Below are 20141 nucleotides of genomic sequence, written 5' to 3'. Positions count from 1 at the left end.
GCTCCGGAGTTGAATGCGGCTCTTTAAAGACTCCTTCGTGACGTCGTTTATTCAGTACCGCCATCTCGTATTCACGTGCATTGTGGCTCTTGAAATGTTGATTTTTTTTTTTTACCGAATTCGAACAAAAAAATGGCTCTCTTTAATATTTTTGTTGCCGACTCCCCGCACAGGACGCTCCGGATGCTAATTGCTAATGCTAATGTCAGATCATTAAAGCCCACGTTCGCAATGTGATGACGTTGGCACCTTTGCGTCATGCTTCTATTTAGCCACTTAGCCTTTGACCAAATCACCCACAATGTGCCCGATCTCATTATTTCTTGGAAGCTAAGCCCAGCTGAGCCTTAATGGTGCTTGGATGATGCAGGCATCTATATGAGATCACACCATGAGCATGTAGACCCTTTTTCCAAGTGGATTAACTTTTAGACAAGGTTCTTTATGTATGAGGATAACAAAAAGTGGAAACACTTGCGAGCTTTTAGGTAACTTCCTTCGAAATAATGGAGAGGTTTGATAGATTGTTTCAAAATTTAATGGAGTATTTTCTTCCCTCGCCACAGTTCCACCGAGATGGAGCATGAGGTGGCATGTCTCGACATCTCGCCGCTGGGCGATGGGGCCGGCAACTCGACCCTGTGTGCCGTGGGCCTGTGGACGGATATCTCTGCGCGCATCCTGCGTCTGCCCTCGTTCGACACACTGCACAAGGAGATGCTGGGCGGAGGTGGGGCACAGTTAGGCCTCCTCGTTCGTTGTTGGACGTATTCTTGAGTGTACACCAGACTATCCCTGAAAGGCGTGGGTGTCGGACATGCAACCCGCAGCTTTGTACGGCAATACAGTGACTTGGTTTTCGGGATGCTCCCATGCTGTCGGTGCACTTGCAATCCAGAGGTCGCCACTTTGAACTCTTTCGGTGCTGCAGTTGAAACAACGGGCAAGTTTCATAATTCCCTCCCACCTCTGTCCACCAGCAGTATAGATAAGCACACCACCGCCAATTACAGATCGTGTGTGGGTTAAAGTGCAGGTACCTCTTCCAAGGCGTCAGGCCAGCGTTGGAACAGTAGGCCGTATATCTTCTAGAGGGGGCTCTCCAGGGCTGCCCCTAGTGGAGGCACTTCCACCAGCAGTGGTGTAAATAAGAAATTACAGAGCTGCACCTTTACTGTTTGAAATGACCTCTGTAGACTGTTGTTATACTGGTAGGAACCTTCTGGTTACGCCAGCCCACAGGGGATTATTGTATCCGTTGTGCAGGGAGGGGCTGGATAGAGAGGGAGGGGCTGGGTGGGGAGGGGAGGGAGGGGCTGGGTGGGGCTGGGTGGTGAGAGGCTGGGTGGGGCTGGGTTGTGGCTGGGTGGGGGGTGGGAGGGGTGGGGCTGGGTGAGGAGGGGCTGGTCACCCCGTGGTGCCCTTATAAAACTCAACGTTTAACCTACTCACACCCGCTTGTGCCCGCCCTCACAGTCGGGCATATTTGCGGAAAACACCACGCCGCCGTTGACCCTGGCCTTTGACCGAGCAACCCAACGTTCCTACCAGCTCCCTCCGCAGGAATGTGTTAATGTTCTGACCCCCCCCTGCTGGACATCTGTGACCAAGAGTTTTACAGCTCATCAGATTCCTCCAGTGTCCATAAATATTCTGATTTTGAACATGGACAGTTGTCTGGACTGTGCCATGTTTTGTTTACTCGACCATCTACCTTGAATTACTGTGTTGCACAATTGTTGATAATTATAAACATGCCATTATCATTCTTTAAACTGTGCCACAGTTTTGTTATGTAATTGGCTGTAGTCCCCTGTGGTTCACGTTTCTTTTACGCTGCTGCCTCTTAAGGTCAACAGAATATAGTGACGCTCTGGCCCCAAGATAAGCAATGTGTTTTCTAAACGATGCGCACTTGCTATGTGGGTTTTCCCGTCGTGATTAATTCACTGCCAAAGCAAGCGGTTTCATCCTTGTGTCATGAGTTGCGTCGGCGTGCTGTGGGTGACTGATTTGTGCGAGGTTTGTTTTGCCGTTCAATTCACTGTGTTGTGCCATCCCATCAGAGATAATCCCTCGCTCGATCCTGATGACAACGTTCGAGGGAGCCCATTACCTGTTGTGTGCACTTGGAGACGGAGCCCTCTTCTACTTCAATCTCAGTGTGGACAGCGGTGAGTGAAGGTCGACGGCTCTGGATCGGTTAGATTAAAGGGGGCCTTTAACTCGCTATCTTTCCTCCCCCTTGATGTCCTTTATTCACTGGCATTCTTATGATGCTCTTCTATTCCTTTGCCCCCTTCCCTACCTACTCATTTGTTAGCACTCTCCAAACGTCTTTGCCCTTCTTGCCACCCTTTGCTATTTATGGACCAGGTCGCCAGGTTCACAGCAAACCACTGTGGCGCATATGTATGTTGAACTTCTTTTGCACAGTACGTAGCCAACCACGTCTAATTGGAGGTGCGGTTAGTGCCGTATCCCTTTTAATTCCCATCTTGCCCTTCCACTCTCTCATCTCTCTTCTTCCTAAACCGTTTCTAATCAGCACCCTTGCCTTTATTCCTGCTGACTTGTTCCTACTTGACCTTTGACCCCTGCCCCCCATTCCCCCGTGTCGTCCAGGCTACCTGAGCGACAAGAAGAAGGTGACACTGGGCACACAGCCGACGGTGCTGCGCACGTTTAAGTCTCTTTCCACAACCAACGTGTTTGCCTGCTCGGACCGCCCTACCGTCATCTACAGTAGCAACCACAAGCTGGTCTTCTCCAACGTGAACCTTAAGGAGGTCAACTACATGTGCCCCCTCAACTCACAAGGCTACCCTGACAGGTACATCCTTACCAGCGGGAGTTTTCCGTTTGATTTATTTTCTAATCACGAACCACCAAGCAAGTTAGAATTGTTTAGTGATGCTGCCTTGGCAGGGGTGTACAAGCACAAAAAATAAACTCAACTCATTCATCAATAACACTGCCTTCAAATAATAAGTGTATAATAGTTTATGTTTTTTGCAATGGCCCTTTAACACAGTGCATAGAGAGGCCAGAAAGGTAAAAACCCTACCTCTCTGGTAACTACTTTACCTATGACAAAATGTTATTGACAGCATGTGTTGAGTTTTGTTTTTAACAAGTTATACTGGTCAATTTATTAATTTGGGAAATTAATTTTGTTAGGTCGATTGCTTACGTTTCATAAGGTATTATGCAATTATAACAGATTATTTTCTGGTCACTTTCTTGGAATTGCACATCAGAAAAAGATCCTTAGCTGTGCTGATATTTTTCACCTGGAATGATTTGTCCACCTGCTCCAGATTTAAGGGCGCACACTTAAAAACAAACCTTGTATAGCTTGGAAGCGAACAGTTGGACTTGATACAAATGCCATCTTTATACGGGGAGGGGCGAGATATTTCTTCCTCGGACATATTTTGTTGGATCAAAGGTAGCGCTGTGCGTGCATGTGTGTTTGACACTTGTGACATGCGGTTGTGTTTCACTGACAGCTTGGCGCTGGCGAACAACAGCACTCTTACCATTGGCACCATCGATGAGATTCAGAAACTGCACATCCGAACAGTACCACTCAACGAATCTCCCAAGTGAGTCCGTAACCACAGGCTATTAACTCTTGTAACTTGAAAGCTCACTGAGTCTACAAACACACCTCCATCAATGGGATTGCGCGCACGCATACATTGTCTGTGTTTGCACCGATGGGTCTCTGTCGAAACTGAAAACTGTGCACCTTGTCTTCTGTTCGAACACAGGCGCATTTGCTATCAGGAGTCATCGCAATGCTTTGGCATTCTCAGCAGCCGCGTGGAGTTACTCGACCAAAATGGGGGCACCAGCCTCGTGCGACCGAGTGCCAGCACGCAGGTGAGGGCCTCTCCTAGCTCCCTTCCCCAATGTCCGGAACTCGCCGCTACAAGCTGGACATGCATACAAGATGAAGAGGTCATCAAGGCCAATTGCTGATGGTATTGCATCTATGGTTAGCACGGTTGGCTACGTATGGTGGGAAAGAAGTTCAACATACATATAAATACATAAATGCTTCTTTCTCCCACCCGGATTCAACATTGCAGACTATGGTTCCTTGGAAACATTCTAGAACAAAGAAAACTATTGAAATGTCTAAGATTTAGTTTAGCTTTTCATTGCAATTTTATTTTCAGATTTTGTTCCATTACCTGTTCCTTTTTTTCTTACAATTTCAATTATTTTTCTTTCAGTCCTGACTTTGTCTGTCAACAGAGAGACCGTGTTTTAAGTATGTAAAACAAGTTAGAATAAATCAACGGTGATTCTTAACGGTAATGTATACGATCTTCCCCAGGCGTTGTCCAACAGCGTAAGCAACAGCAAGCTGTTCTCAAGCAACAGCGCGCAGCACGAGAGTTCGTACGGCGAAGAGACGGAGGTGCACAGCCTGCTCGTCATCGACCAACACACCTTTGAAGGTACCCTGAAGTTTACCTCTCGGTCCATCCTCACCTCCTTTCTCTGCCCCATTATATGTTAACACACCTTTGAAGGTACCCTGAAGTTTACCTCTCGGTCCATCCTCACCTCCTTTCTCTGTCCCACTATACGTTAACACACCTTTGAAGGTACCCTGAAGTTTACCCCTCGGTCCATCCTCACCTCCTTTCTCTGTCCCACTTTTTGTTAACACACCTTTGAAGGTATCCTGAAGTTTACCTCTTGGTCCATCCCCACCTCCTTTCTCTGTCCCACTATATGTTAACACACCTTTGAAGGTATCCTGAAGTTTACCTCTCGATCCATCCTCACCTCCTTTCTCTGTCCCACTATATGTTAACACACCTTTGAAGGTATCCTGAAGTTTACCCCTCGGTCCATCCCCACCTCCTTTCTCTGTCCCACTATATGTTAACACACCTTTGAAGGTATCCTGAAGTTTACCTCTCGATCCATCCTCACCTCCTTTCTCTGTCCCACTATATGTTAACACACCTTTGAAGGTATCCTGAAGTTTACCTCTTGGTCCATCCCCACCTCCTTTCTCTGTCCCACTATATGTTAACACACCTTTGAAGGTATCCTGAAGTTTACCCCTCGGTCCATCCCCACCTCCTTTCTCTGTCCCACTATATGTTAACACACCTTTGAAGGTATCCTGAAGTTTACCTCTCGGTCCATCCTCACCTCCTTTCTCTGCCCCACTATACGTTGAAACCCCTCTTGTTGTTTGCATTGGGGTGCCATGAGTGTATCCTTATTATTTGAAACCACTCTGAGAAAAATAGCTATCCTATTTGGCAAATTAAGTTGGGATTACTCTTAATGGGATTAATTTTCCACTTGGCTGCTTTTTTTTTAAACACCTAATTGGTTAAGTCATTAATGTATAAATGAGTGAGTATAATCGTTGAGTTTTTTTTATTGGGTACAGTAAGAAATTTGAACCATAAGTCAGATCGATATCAACATATTTGAGAAATGGTCATAAAATGTCATGCTGTCGGATGCACTCGGACTCACTTTTTCATCCATGCTCGGATAGTGGTGGGGCATTCATTTTTGTGAATGCATTTGACCATTCACTAACTTCGTAAATATACCATGTTTGCAAAAACAATAGGTAAAATTACACCCTGCTATATGTTGACCTTGCTTGAGTGTTGGCACTGCCCACCTGTAATGCATTTGCCCTTGGCGCTTGTGCAGTGCTGCATGCGCACCAGTTCCTCCCGAGCGAGTACGCTCTGAGCATCGTGTCGTGCCGTCTGGGGAAGGACCCCACGACGTACTTCGTGGTGGGCACGGCCATGGTGTACCCCGAGGAGGCGGAACCCAAGCAGGGCCGCATCGCCATATTCCACTACACGGACGGTGAGCGTGCGAGCGGTCGTGCGAGTGAGCGCTCCCGGCCACTCGTTGTCAGCTGTGCACAAGTGTGAAGATGTTCAGTGTTGTCACCTTGAAAATGTTTCCACATGCTCAAAATGGTCTTGAGTTGCCCGCAATGGTCTTGAGCAAGATTTGTGCCGGCACCGTTTAATTTTTTTTTTTTTTAAACGAGAGCCCGGAACAGAGCACGAGTGGCAAGGGGGGGGGGGGTACAGATGTTCCGCGGGCAACAAGCCTGATGCCAGGTGCTCATGGGGCAGGAGAAAGGGAAGCGGTGGCGGCTGGGGGGTGACTGTTCTACTCACCTAGGGGCAGCGATCGGGTCCCACCGCGTCCAGATGAATCCAGTTTCTAAAGTGCATTCATAGCATCTGTCCAGTCGGCAATTACTGCAAAAGTTAAACTCATTTTCAAAAGTACGTGTTGCCTTGTGACCATACGTTGTACAATGCTGGCGTGCGTGTGACGCACATCCGCCTTTTGTATGTTTCAAATACGTATCATGTTTATTTCCATTTTGTGTGGTATGTGATTTGAATGGTCGAATCGTGCGTGTTCATGTGCCGTACGTGTTTACATGTTGCGAGGTGCAATTAGATTTTCCGTGTTGTGTCGATATGTTGCGTGCCGTTTTCTTCTCATGTTGTGTGGCATGTGTTTTTCCTGTGTCGCGTGCGGTGCTTTTTCTTGTGGTGCGTTTATGGGGGGCACCACCGTATGCTTGAGCACGCCACGAGTGCCTGCTGCATGTTGATGCGTTGCTTTTGTGTCGCTGTGCAGGGAAACTGCAGACGGTGGCAGAGAAGGAGGTGAAGGGTGCAGTGTACTCAATGGTTGAGTTCAACGGCAAACTCTTGGCCAGCATCAACAGCACAGTGAGGCCACATCCATGCATAAACATTATCCAAAGAGTATTGACGATGATTTCAAGGACATAGCTCTTATTCGTTGAGTCGTAGCCATGAAGCATGTTTATATTAAACTGTTCTTCAGATTGCTTTGGTTTTTGCCTACATATGGGTTAGGTTTATACACGCGTTGTGATGGTTGCACTCGTTGGGATTGTTAAACCTGTGTTTGTTGGGATTGACACGTGTGTAGTTATGGATACACGTGTCTAGCTAGGGGGTCAGGTTTGCCCTTCGTCTTGATGCTCACGTTCGCCGCTGTGCCCGTGTGTGCGTGTTCGAGCGTGCGTGCTTCCCATGCGCCTGATTGCATCTCACGTTTATTCACTGTTAAGGTGTCATTTTATTAAGGACTTGCGTCTTATCTTGGTGTGGTCTGGGACTGTTTTATTGTTTTTCCGGCCTTGCCCAAGCTTCATAAATCGATCTTATGCAATGAAATAATTTATTACGTATTTGTATTTAGTGACTTGCTTACCTTTTTCTCTATTTTGCACTCCTTTCGTTTTTTTATTGTTTGCTGTTGGAACTTGCTGACATCCGCTCAAAATGTACATCTGTGAAAAAGAGCTTCATATATTTAATCGGATTCCTCCTCCTCCAGTCTAAATAAAGATTCTGATGATTCACGTTGGTGCGCGATGGACATGCCCTCGCTCTCGTGTGCCACTTGCCCAGGTGCGCCTTTACGAGTGGACGGCGGAGAAGGAGCTGCGCACCGAATGCAACCACTACAACAACATCATGGCCCTGTACCTCAAGACCAAGGGCGACTTCATCCTCGTGGGCGACCTCATGCGCTCCATGCTGCTGCTTGCCTACAAGCCCATGGAGGGTAGCTTCGAGGAAGTGCGTCATCCTACCGGTTCCCCTCCTCCGCACGCATCCACAACACGATTCGTGAATCACCTTGATAACCACTGGTCTACAATTTTTTAGACATCGTCTGCTTCAGAGATGAAATGTGCTGTTTATTATGGATTTTGATGTGCTGAATTCAAATATGACACTTAAAACAACTGATTGGCTACTATTCCCAAGATGTTTAACTTTTTACATTTTACGTCTATGTACATTGTAAACCTAGGTCTTTTCATTTGTTGATGGTTGCTTTACATGATAACTTGTCACTTGTCCTGTTCATGTAACACTTGCAAAATCAGCAAAAGGGTTATATATATATTCAATTGATTATGAAACAAAAGGCAAACAACTATTATGTATATATAAGTACATAGTTTAGTCCTTATTCAGTGTCGACTCGGCGCTTCTTGGCTTGTCTCTTGTATTCATTAAATTGAGCATCTCTCGTCACTGTCCAGCAATAGTCGGCAAGCATTGATGGGCTCCATTTGCCTGGATCGCGTTTCTCCATTGTCGCAATGTCCTGGTGAAATCACTCGCCATTCTCTCACTCACTGCTGCTCAGTTCGGTGGGAAAAAAATCTCGAGGAGAGTGCAAAAAATGTATCTTTAGTGACATTGCAGCCAAGGCTTTTGTATACCTTGAGGTTTTCCACCACCACCAACTCCCTGTAGTTGTCTGCCTTGTTGTTTCTGAGAAATGTGTTGCCACTAACTTGGAAGGCTTTCCATGCCGTATTTTCTTTGCCACGAAGTGAACTGTGTCAAATGCATCATCTCGAAGAAGTTCATGAATCTGAGGACCAACAAAGACACCTTCCTTTATCTTAGCTTCACAGAAGTACACAAATGCTGATATGATCTGTTGGCTCTCTCCAAATCATTGGCACTGCAAAAGGCATAGATTTCCTTTTCCTGTTCAACCAGTGGCGAAGATTTGTTGCACAAGTGTTGCAGCATATGTGTGGGGCCCACATCTTGTCCTGATCTCTAATTTTGCAGCCAAAATAATTGTGATAGGCTTTCTTAACCATAGTGGTTATACTGCACTTGTGTGATGCAAAGGTCACTTCACCACAAACATAGCAGAAGTTATCTGTTTTGTTCACACAAATACGAGGCATCTCTGCTCACTTTGGCTAAACAGAAATGTCCCTTTGCAAAATCAAACACTGACAAATAAGTGAGCACGACACTGTATTATTTCTCGAGCTGATATTGTGCAATTTGTTCAGTAGAGGGATATAAGCCTCATTATGATTGCATCATCCATGACTTCTGGGAATAACATGATGCAATTCATATCATGTATGATGCAATACCATGTTCAGATTGCATCATTCATTGTTTTGCTCAAAAAAACCCAGTCATAGATTTTTTTATAGATCCAGTCAAAAATGTATTTTAGTGATTTCTGGTTTAAATTGAGATCTCTTCCCTTTATAACTCGCTTACCCTCCACCATTCCCAAGCAAAGGGTCGTATCTACTGACCCAGTAGCATATCTTGAAGACTAGAGCCAATTAACAATTTTTAGCATCATTTTCATTCTCAGTGACCCAGAATAAGTAAAGTTGGACTACATTTATTTCAGAATCATTTTGGCTGTAGACCAGTGTCATTATTATTTGAGTACACTGATTACTTGAATTCTCGTTATGTGCTGTGAAGAAGGGACATTGCCAGAAAAATTGCCAAAAATATTTTTCCTTTTAATGCTGTGTTAAGGACGAATGTGTTGGGTTTTTTTTCGATTTTAAATAGATCATGTCATTCTAGGAATTACACTGTGAAACAGGAACATACGGATTGGAACACATACCAAAGTTAAATACGTATTTTGTTTAGCAGTATTTTCACAGGAAACTTTATAAACTTTTGTAGCCCGAGTCAAACCATTGTTTAATATAAGCAGGCAGGGGATTTGACCCCCTTGATACTTTAGTTTTTTGACACGAATGGACAAGTGGATGAGTGCTGATCGGAGAGGTGCAGTGCATAGAATGTCGTTTACAAAAACGTGTCAAACTGTGGGGGAAAATGTTGTCTTTTGCTTTTTCACAGATTGCCCGCGACTTCAACCCCAATTGGATGAGTGCGATAGAGGTGCTTGACGATGACAATTTCCTGGGCGCAGAGAATTCCTACAACCTGTTCGTTTGCCAGAAGGACAGGTAAGCCCTCTACCAACTCTCTGATTTTTTTATGTCATTATTCCTGGGAGAACCTAATGAGGTTGATTCAACAGGATTGAGCACAATATTTATATTTTCATCACAGAGTTTCCAGGCCAGAATTTCACATCCAATAATCAGTGAAACTGCACAATGTTTTGTGTGGGCATTGGACTAAATACGTGTGCAATGTAACCACCTGCTGTCATGGTCGACTTGGAAATATTTGGTGTTACGTAGCATCAAAGTTCTGATTTGTAATCCTTTTTTGATGTGTAAGTTAGAGCTGCTTGTCAATACACTGCTTAATGAAGGCCTCTACACGCTGTGTCAGTAATGGGGGTTGTGTTTGATCACGCTTCACAATTCACTACCCAATGGGCTCTAAGACAGCTGTAAACTAACCGTGATGTTACTACATGTAATCACATAAATGTGGTTACTAGAATTCAAATGCTGGCTTCCATTCATTCACATCCGTATCTCGGTGTGCGCGTGTGCATTTATGTGTCGCGTGCGTGCATTTACCTATGCGCACGTGTGCTTTGCGTACGCCTGCGGATTTGTTTGTGCCTCTACGCATGCACGCGTTGCTATGCGCGCGTGCACGCGTTGCTATGCGCGCGTGCACGCGTTGCTATGCGCGCGTGCACGTGCTCCTGTGCGCGCGTGCACGCGTTCCTGTGCGCGCGTATACCTGTGCGTTTTCGCCTGTGCGCGTGCGTGCGTTCAGTGCGGCCACGTCCGACGAGGAGAGGCAGCACCTGCAGGAGGTTGGGCAGCTGCACCTCGGCGAGTTCGTCAACGTGTTTTGCCACGGCTCGCTCGTCATGCAGAACCTCGGCGAGAGCTCCACGCCAACGCAGGGCTCCGTGCTCTTCGGCACCGTCAACGGCATGATCGGTGAGCAGAGGTCGCAATCGGGTACCCGATACCCGTACCCTACCCGATACCCGGCTACCCGTACCCGGCCGGGTACGGGTACCCGTTTGCGACCCTGGTGCGGCCGGGTACGGGTAGGCCGTGAGTCACTGGTGAGTAACCGTTTGTCACTCATTTCGGGTAGGGTACGGGTACGGGTAGGGAACGGGTTTCCTTACCCGGGTCGGGTACGGGTACCCATTTGCGACCCTGGTGCGGCCGGGTACGGGTAAGGAATCAAAACCCGTTTGCGACCTCTGTCGGTGAGGTGCCCCCTTCGCCTCTTCCCTCCCTCGCTCGCTCGCTCGCCCGTCCTCTCATCACAGTCTAGGGTAGTGTGTGATAACTTTGTAATGTAAGTGACCTTTACCGAGTTAAGCGTCAACGGTCTGCGGCTTGTTTGTACTGATCTTGAGTCCTTTTTTTTTACATAAAACATAACACAAATGCCCCTTTGTCAGTGCACTACTAGATGAAGGCCAACCGACGCCATGTTGGCCTTGGTGGCTGTTTGGCCATACTTCACTACACCGGTCAGTGCAGGTTGGTGAACGGAGGGAGCTGGATCCCATTCACCGGGTTCAGAGCGCGTTGTGCGAACTGCTGCGCCATCATTTAAACTGTCACGTGACACCAGAATCAGCTGTGAATAAGTCATTGTTATTCAAACGAGGGTATTTTTACTGAAAAGTTTAACTTTTTTTCTCTTCATATTTCTCTTTTAAAAAGCAGTTGACCAGTAAATCCTACATATTAAAAAAAGTTACTTGGTGTAGGTGTTATATAACCACATACAGCATTGATGACTGTTGCACTGTTTGCTACCCGATCAGCGGGAGTCGAAGGTGGAAGTTTACATTGCTCCGACCTACCAAAGAGCCCTGCATTTTGCAGTTCTGCTAATTCTCAAATGTGTATTGATCCCTACATTTTTCCAAGCACTTTCCAGTATATTGGTGTTGCCCTTAAACGAATTTCCTAACTCTGCTCAAAACCTCTGCCATAAGAAACGTCTGGGCATACTCTAAATTTCAAGTGCAGTGTCATGTGGAACACCCGAGTGAGCGAACAGGCACGCTTGTGTGTGTGTGTGCGTGTGCATGTCTGCCTGCGTGGCTGGTGGCTGTTTGTTTAAATGCTGTGTGTGTAGCAAGTTGTGGAAATGTTTGCCAACCTGCACTTGTTTGCACAGGGCTGGTGACGTCACTGTCGGAGGGCTTGTTCACGTTGCTGCAGGACATGCAGGGCCGCCTCACCAAGGTCATCAAGAGCGTGGGCAAAATCGAGCACTCCTTATATCCTTGAGAGGTTGACGTATTCGCAGCCACTGTGCACTTTACTATACAACTTGGAAGTTTTTTTTTAATCACTTTCCAAAAAAGGTTGAATGCATTACCTCTCTCTGTCTGGCTGTCTGTAGCGAGGGGTCACAAGATAACTCTTGTAACGATGATCCAATATAAATTTAACTTTGGTATAACTTTCTGTTGCTAATGTAGACTTACCCGATTGAAAACTGACTAAGTTGATCAAAGGGTTGTCCAGAACGTGTAGATGCAAACCAGAGCCACATGGACTTTACAAATATGTAAAGTCCATGTGGCTTTTCAGTTTTTATCTTTTTTTTTCCTTGTATCAATATTACATTGACCTGGTCAGGTAGTGGACATGGATTGTTACCATAATTGTTTAAAGAAGCCGGCTGACAGATACTGGAGAACTCCATGAGAAGTCAGGCATGCATTGCAAGACATTTTTTTATATTATGACATTCTTAGGCAAAAAAAGCCAACCAACTAATTTTGAAACTGTCATGGCTATCATCAACTTAATAATGTACAATTAACAACATACAGTGGTTCTTAACCTGGGTTCGATCGAACCCCAGGGGTTCGGTGAGTCAGTCTCAGGGGTTCGGCGGAGGTTAAGACACACACCCGACTCATATGATTGTGCACCAGTAAAACATATACCTATGTTTTGAATTTGAAAAAATCATATTTAATTTTTCCAATTAAGAAGGGTTCGGTGAATGCGCATATGAAACAGGTGGGGTTCAGTACCTCCAAAAAGGTTAAGAACCACTGCACCAAGAGAAGGGAGGGAGTTGCGTCATTGGCACTGCGAAGTCTAACATGCCGAGGCTCGGGAAGACGCCTGAATGCCGGTTGCCTCGGATTTGTTCTCGTCCTTAATGCCGGCCCTGCACCTGGAGATCGTTCCACAATGAGCGAAAGACAGAAGCAGCGACGGGTTTCGTGGATGGGGACCTCATCGAGAGTTTCCTGGACCTTAGCCGCCCCAAGATGCAAGAAGTGGTGGCCGGGCTGCAGGTGAGAGGAGAGGGCCGGTGGCACTGGAGATGTATTTAGAGCCTGTGTTGGGCCAGAGCCAGAAATACCGCGACCACCGATGATGATATTTTAATTCGTAAGCACAAGTGAGAGAAAAGTGTTAGGTTGGTGAGCGAGTTGGCGTAAGGAACCGCGAGTGGTGTGCGCGATGTTTCGGCGTTTGTGTTTCAGATGCGGGAATCTTAGTAGTTGGTGGGGGGGGGGGGGAGTGTGAGAGAGCGAGTTGGCGAGCTATTTTCATTTCCGTGCGTTGTCAGATTGACGACGGGAGCGGCATGAAGAGGGAAGCGACGGTGGACGACCTGATCAAGACTGTGGAGGAGCTCACGCGAATCCACTGAGCAGCGGGCATCTTCCACTGCACATGCTGTCCCAAACATCAGTAGCCCTTCATTGACCCCCCCTCCCCCCCGAAGACAGGATTTACCCTATTTTGCCTGAAATAGTTTTTCCTTTGTTAATTTTACCCACAGCTACCCTGCATTGTTTCTCTTTACCTTCCCTTTCCCCAACTTGTGTTCCGTTGTCGACAATTTGCTTTCACTCACCACACACACGTAATGCTCTTTCAACCACTTCCCTTTTCTGAATGATTCCTGTTATCGAGACGGCGATGAACACTGTCGTGCTTGTACTGTGCCACACCCCCGCCTCGCTCATCTGTACATTTGGACAACAGGAAGCATGGCCCTTGTTTCAGAGGAAGTGGTTTCTTTGTTATTTAACTGCTCAGGAGGGGCTGCCCTTCTGCATGGGCACCCACTTATAATAAAATATTCAGTTATGCCTCTTGCTGCCCAACTGTCTAGTTAACCCAAACTTAACAATGTTTGTTGCCCAGCTCTGCCTCGTTTTATCAAAAGCCCAGCTACACCACGACCCAATCATGTCTACATTTATTCAAAACTCCAGCCACCAATTTAGCCAATTAATCAGTTGTATCAATCGCGCAGCTTTCCGCTTACTCGAATGTCTCATCCTGTCGCTCAAACATCCAACTATCCAGTTTAACAGCTTTTCAATCACCAAAACATCCAGCGACCCATTTATCTTAACAGGCAGATATTCGGTTATAAAGCTGCATCGTACCCAAGACTTATATTTCTCAGCAAGCAATCCTGTTACCTGATATCCAGCTGCCCAAACTGTAAAAAGTAAAATTCATGACCATCTTCCAAAGGCCTCTTGGGCCACTGTTTCCCCAGCAGCTCTTGTTCGCAAAAAAATAGAACTACAAATGTCGATTTTTATTTGCTAATGACACACAGTTGATATTGATGCAGCTGCTGCAGAAACAGATGGATCCAGAAATATGTTTGGATGATGGATCTGATGTTATTTTGTTGTGATGGGTGTATACATTTTACGCTAACTTGTTACTGAAATACAACCCACCTTAGCATATAATGTACAGTTTTGCTATACTGCCCTGAATACCCCAATGTTGCTGAGTTGCCTTTACCTTTTACAAGAGCAATTTTATCAGAATTTAAGAGGCCATTCCATGCTGATGAGACACAAAAAGTCAAAACTTGTCTAGTTGACTGCGTGAAAAAAAATCCTGATGGATATCATCAGTCCTGCGATCCTAAAGTTGATTTCACTTCATTGGCAATTAAATAACCCCTCGTTTGTATATTTTCCACAATCTGCCAATATGGTTAACCAACCTACCCGTTCTTCCAATAAATAGCCTGCTACCAGTTGCTGCCTGAGAAAAATACACCTTGCCACCGTTAAGCCGTGCTTTATGACGGTGAAACGTTGAAAGTGCGATACGGGTTTTCCAGTTACCCTTCAGGACACGGCGCAGCCACTAACCATCTCCCTGGTCTATATACTAGTTGCAAAACTTTAAAGAGCCAGCAAGCCATCATATACGTTTTCACTTTTATAAATATGACGTGCGGCCTGCTTGTCTGATCAGACGGCTTTGCCTGTACGCTCACTGGCACAAGCCAAGGCTGCTGAGATTGGGGGCAGGTTCTGAGCACTTGGCGAATCTACTCTGCGCGCTCACCTCCACACACGCCCTTTTGCTCATTGGCATAGTACAACACAGGACACTGTATTCTCCCAACACAAGAGGCCAGTCTTTTCTCCCATGTCGCAAGAATTAATGCTGCACACAAACAAGTGGCGAGTGACGTTTGTTTTTGACCAAGGAGTTGTATTAGAATGACGCTACCTTGGTCTGCAGTCTGCTTGTCTGAAATCGTGTACCTCAGATGTTTTCCAACACTATTGTGGGTTTTGCTGACTACGGGGGTTCTTTAAGGATCGTTTATTTGCTTCGTCGCATGAATTGCAGCACAATTGGGAAATTGACATTTTAAGAAAATTACTCCTCCCTTTGCTCATAACCTGTAAATATTTAGAACAGTAAACTACTTGTTTGGTTATTGCTAGCATTGACCCAGATCATCGCCACCACGCCGGATCTTTAAAATGTGCGCACCACCTTTTTGGTCATTTGTGTTTAATGAACTCGCCGGTCTTCACCATCGGAATGTGGAATTGCAACCACTGACTCAGGATCATTCATGGGGATGAGTTCCAAGACAGTCCTATGTTAGATGTAGCTGTGTTAACTCATTGCACACTGCATACCATTCATGAAAGTAACATGTACGAAACGTTCACGAATGATATGTGCAAATATTTGAGTTGATGACAAAACAGTTTTTTTGGAAAGGGACTTCACAGTGCATCTAAAACTCATTTCTAGTGTCAATAAAGTTATGTAAATCTGGTTAAACGCGAGCGCGTACCTACAAGATTATAAGACGCGTCCCCCAATGCTTGCTTTAAAATACAGGGAAGTCAAATGTCCTCAAATCCCAAGTATGATACATCCCAACACTAACTGTCACGCACACAGGAACCACAATTTAAGACTGAATCCCACACCTGTTCGGGGCCCAATCTTCTATTGTGTATACTCTGGTTCTTTCGGTAAAGTCACGAAGGTAGAAAAAAATAATAGATGACGACGTTTCGATCGCCTGATGACGGTTGCTTGCGTTACGATCGAAACGTCGTGTTCTATTATTTTTTCTATCTTCGTGACTTTACCGAAAGAACCAAAGAGTATGGATTCCTGCAGTCACGAAAGCTTCAAATCAAGATGCAATTGTGCAGTTATGCAATCTTAATGTCAAGTTAATTCTAGTCTCGTGTCCACCCGAAACTTACGATAGTTCCCGTACGAGATTGAAACACCCTTACTCCAAATCTCAATATTCAGCACACACCCTCGTCCAAGTCCAAAATATCTCGTCACTAGTCAAAATCCTATAATATTAAGTCGGTCTTATCTTCGTCAGTTTTTTTTCTATCATAGGACAACTTTAAGCTTTACCCGTAAAGTTTTTAAGGTCCTAATACCCTCCCACTGCCATTTACACAACATAAAAAACACGATCAATGTAAATATGAAAACAAAAATACCCAGTGTTTTATAGTTTTTGCTTGCATTAATCTTGAATAAATTGCAGTTTATCTTTACTGTCTATGCTGTGGTGTGTTGGTGTCATGCATTGTACACCCCGGTGGTGTCGCACAATCGCACATCAAACTCGCAGTGCCGCGCTATAGGCGGGATATGAGAAATGGTTGGACACGTAAACATCTTGGTTCTTTCGGTAAAGTCACGTATAATGGAAATAATAAAATAAAACATAATAAAATAATTCTCACGACGTTTCGGCCACAACGCAAGCAGCCGTCCTCTGGTGGAGAACAGGTCTGTCGAGAAGACAGAGTCTGAATGACACACCCCAGGCTTGGAGCGTCTATTTAAGCTGGGATGGATGGCACTGATTTGCGTTGGAGGCAGGAGTCGCCGCAGAATCGAAGCCTCGGGACTCCTCCAGGATCAAGCCATGGGTGTTGGTTAAACGTGTCGAAACGTCCTCGTCTGTAGAAAGTCTTTTCGTGGGGGAAAAAACTGACTCAACGTTCGCGGAAAAGTTGATTCCCTTTTCTTGCTTTGTCTGGTCTTGGACGTGTACATGGTGTTCGTGCGTCATAAGGCCGTTGCACTTTTTGAGCAGGGGTGTTAAGGGAATTGCACTACAGGGATCTGGAATAGCGTTGAAGTCACGGAGCAATCCTCTCGGCTCATTCTCATCAGCTTCCTCCATCGTTGGACACCCCCCTCCCCCCCTGTCCCTGCTCCTTCCAAGTTCAGCCTCAACTTTTTTTACTCACTTTTATTTAACTTGCCCTGTTTATAGCCTTTCAAATCTTTGACGCGTAATATCTTCGGATGTACGAAGCCTAACGAGCTGATTGTTTTGTACACGGGCTCGCCTCTCGTGGCAATCGAAGATCCCGCCGATCATGGGCATCTTCGTGTTTTTTACTAAAAATTTTTGTTGCACTATTTCAAACAGAATTATCCGGACAATAATGCACTATTGTCATTTTCTGGATTGAGATCTTAGAATGAATATGTACATATACAAATAATGTTTACAAGAGTAACGTAAAAAAATAGGCCAAAAACAAGTTTATCAATGCACACACTTTTACTTGCACTCAAAAGTACAAAATACATTGTTTTGACCCCAGAATGAATAAAATTTGATATGCTTAATAAAAGTAGGTGGTATCCTTTCGACATGTTTAATTTTTTTGGGTCTTTCGGTAAAGTCACGTAGATAGGTTCAAAGAAAAAAAACTACGACTTTTCGATCGTAACACAAGCGTTCCGAATGAACGCTTGTGTTGCGATCGAAATGTGTTTTTTTGTTATTTTTTGTTATTTTCTTTGAACCTATCTACGTGACTTTACCGAAAGACCCAAAAAATATGAATTCCTGCAGTCACGAAAACTTTAAGTCAAGATGTTAAATTTTCTTCATGCAAGCCACCCACTTTTATTCAGCACATCAAATTTGGTTAATTCTGGGGTCAAAATTATTCATTTTGTACTTTTGAGTGCAAATAAAAGTGTGTGCATTGAAAAGCGAGTGTTTTTTTACCTATTCTTTTTTGCTTATGCATTAGCCCGACTGCCTTGCCTTTCTCTATAAAATGCACCCATTGTTTCCAGCGTCTTGGGATGTGGCCGCAATTGGACGCTGCACACCCATTCACATTTGTGTTTGCAGATGGCATGTGTGTGAAGGGTTGCACAAGGGAGGCATTTTATGTCGATGGCAGTGCCTATCGATGAGTGGATTTCTGCCCACTTGACAGGCTTCAAATCCATGTCTTGCGATAATGCTCCTCTGCACATAATAATGTACAGGTCAGCACTTTTAGAGTGCCACCTCTTTTCAGGTTCAACCAAAAACGAGGACACATTATGGGAAGAAGAATGTCTAAATACTTCAAGAGAGGAGAACTACATGTGTAAATGCATTGTCTACAGTGGTGTCATTTGTATGAAACTCACCAAAAAACACCCGGGTCTTTTTAACGTTACAAATTGGTTCCGATGACCTTTTTGTGACATGTTCACATTTGCCCTCGGTCGGGGGAAGTCCTCTAACGCTCCACCAACGCTTGATGCTGCGCAAGCAAGACAACACTCGCACCAGCAGCAGGCAGCCTCTGCACCACCACCTCCACCACAGTATTTACATGAAGTGTTGTCTCATAACGGCTCCAATTTATTTCGTACCCACTTTTATTTTTTTAAACAATTCAGCACAACACATTACCGATCGCCTCCCACATCCGTCTCCACATGCAAATATATAACAGCAATTTTTTTTACACATTCCATCGCCAACAGTTGACCTTTCGCGATGACCAAAGCATGGCTCGCAGTCGGTCTCATCTCAGCTGAAGCCGCTCACAACAAGTACAGCTGGACCCGCGGACTCGTCAGGGTCTGGGGTCGGGGTTCAAACCTCCGCATTTCCGAGGCAATTCGAGCCGCTCCTGCGATGTGGTGCTTCGAGAGCTCTCGGACGTTTCGTGGCTTGAATTTGGAAATAACTGTACGTACTGCCGCTTCAACGAACGATGTTGGGCAGCAAATTGCGAAGTGTTTCGCAGGCCATTTTTGTGAAACCACTGCTGGATGAGGGTCGCCTCATGCCATGCCATTGTTGCAGTTTCTCGGCCATGCTTAACCCACACGCTGGTCAGTGTTGGGGTCAAGGACCGGCTCAGATATCACTCGCCACTGTCGTTAGCCAGAGTTGGAGATTTAAAATGAAACTCAGGTCATTGGGTTCGCAGCACAGCGCACTAATCACTACGATGATGCCACCGCTCTATCGCATCGATCATCACCGTCGTCGTCGGCGGCGGCCATATAATCACTGATCGTGTAGTTAAAGATAATAATTAGCGTAGTTGTGGAAAATGTAATGAACAACGTAAATAAACAATGTCTCCAACATGTCTCTCCACAGTATTACGTGGAGAGACTGGTATAATATAGGGGTCTTTAAATACGCCTGTTTTGGCAATCATGCACAGGTGCAATGCCACGCAATTATTTGCTTATTTTGTCATGAATTATCACCACAACCCATAAAAATGAAAAGACCTTCTTTTGACAAATAGCATAACTTCTAATTTATGCGTTTGCTTTTGTAAGCTTTCTAAATGTAATTGTATACGTTTAAGCCGAATGTTTGTGAAGGGATATGGCATTTCAAAATTAAACATTTGTTTTGTCACTGGAAACCGCGTGCTGCAATAAAATATTTTTTCCCCTGAAATTTCATCCGCATTTATTATAATAAACACTATTGCGGTTTGGTGACAGATTTGTGGGGAGGGGGGGGTGTAAAACCTCCATTGGAAATACAGTACGATGTCCAAAGCAGTGGCTCATAACTTCATCAGCGAGTATCTAAGAACATCAGCGGTTGTGCCGTCCCTAGGGTACGGCAAATCGGGGCGACCGCCCCGGGCCCCGCGCTTGGGGGGGGGGGCTTAGACTTCACGGTGTCAGATGTAAAACTTGATTTGCCCCGTGCCCTGCACTCCCCTAGAGACGACCCCGATAATCGGTGTTAGATTATAAATCCATACAATGTGTCGCTTGGAACCCTGGTTAAGACGAC

At 45.3% G+C, this 20141-nt stretch overlaps 1 protein-coding gene across 1 annotated transcript in view; it reads left to right on the top strand.

Annotated features, from left to right (window-relative positions):
• Positions 1-16619, top strand: part of DDB1 (damage specific DNA binding protein 1) — a 28354-nt gene extending 11735 nt beyond the window's left edge. Inside the window, exons 14-27 of the mRNA XM_078856545.1 lie at positions 567-730; positions 2067-2174; positions 2626-2833; positions 3513-3608; positions 3777-3888; positions 4349-4472; positions 5704-5868; positions 6667-6761; positions 7473-7643; positions 9723-9832; positions 10566-10735; positions 11946-12048; positions 12963-13086; positions 13365-16619. Coding sequence (XP_078712671.1) covers positions 567-730; positions 2067-2174; positions 2626-2833; positions 3513-3608; positions 3777-3888; positions 4349-4472; positions 5704-5868; positions 6667-6761; positions 7473-7643; positions 9723-9832; positions 10566-10735; positions 11946-12048; positions 12963-13086; positions 13365-13448 — 1834 coding nt within the window. The 3' untranslated portion in view covers positions 13449-16619. The remainder of the gene's footprint in view (positions 1-566; positions 731-2066; positions 2175-2625; positions 2834-3512; positions 3609-3776; positions 3889-4348; positions 4473-5703; positions 5869-6666; positions 6762-7472; positions 7644-9722; positions 9833-10565; positions 10736-11945; positions 12049-12962; positions 13087-13364) is intronic.
• Positions 16620-20141: the final 3522 nt, after the last annotated feature.

This window comes from Lampetra fluviatilis, chromosome 5 (genome assembly GCF_964198595.1).
Source record: "Lampetra fluviatilis chromosome 5, kcLamFluv1.1, whole genome shotgun sequence".
NCBI classification, from domain to species: Eukaryota; Metazoa; Chordata; class Hyperoartia; order Petromyzontiformes; family Petromyzontidae; genus Lampetra; species Lampetra fluviatilis.
This window is presented reverse-complemented; position numbering and strand designations above follow the sequence as displayed.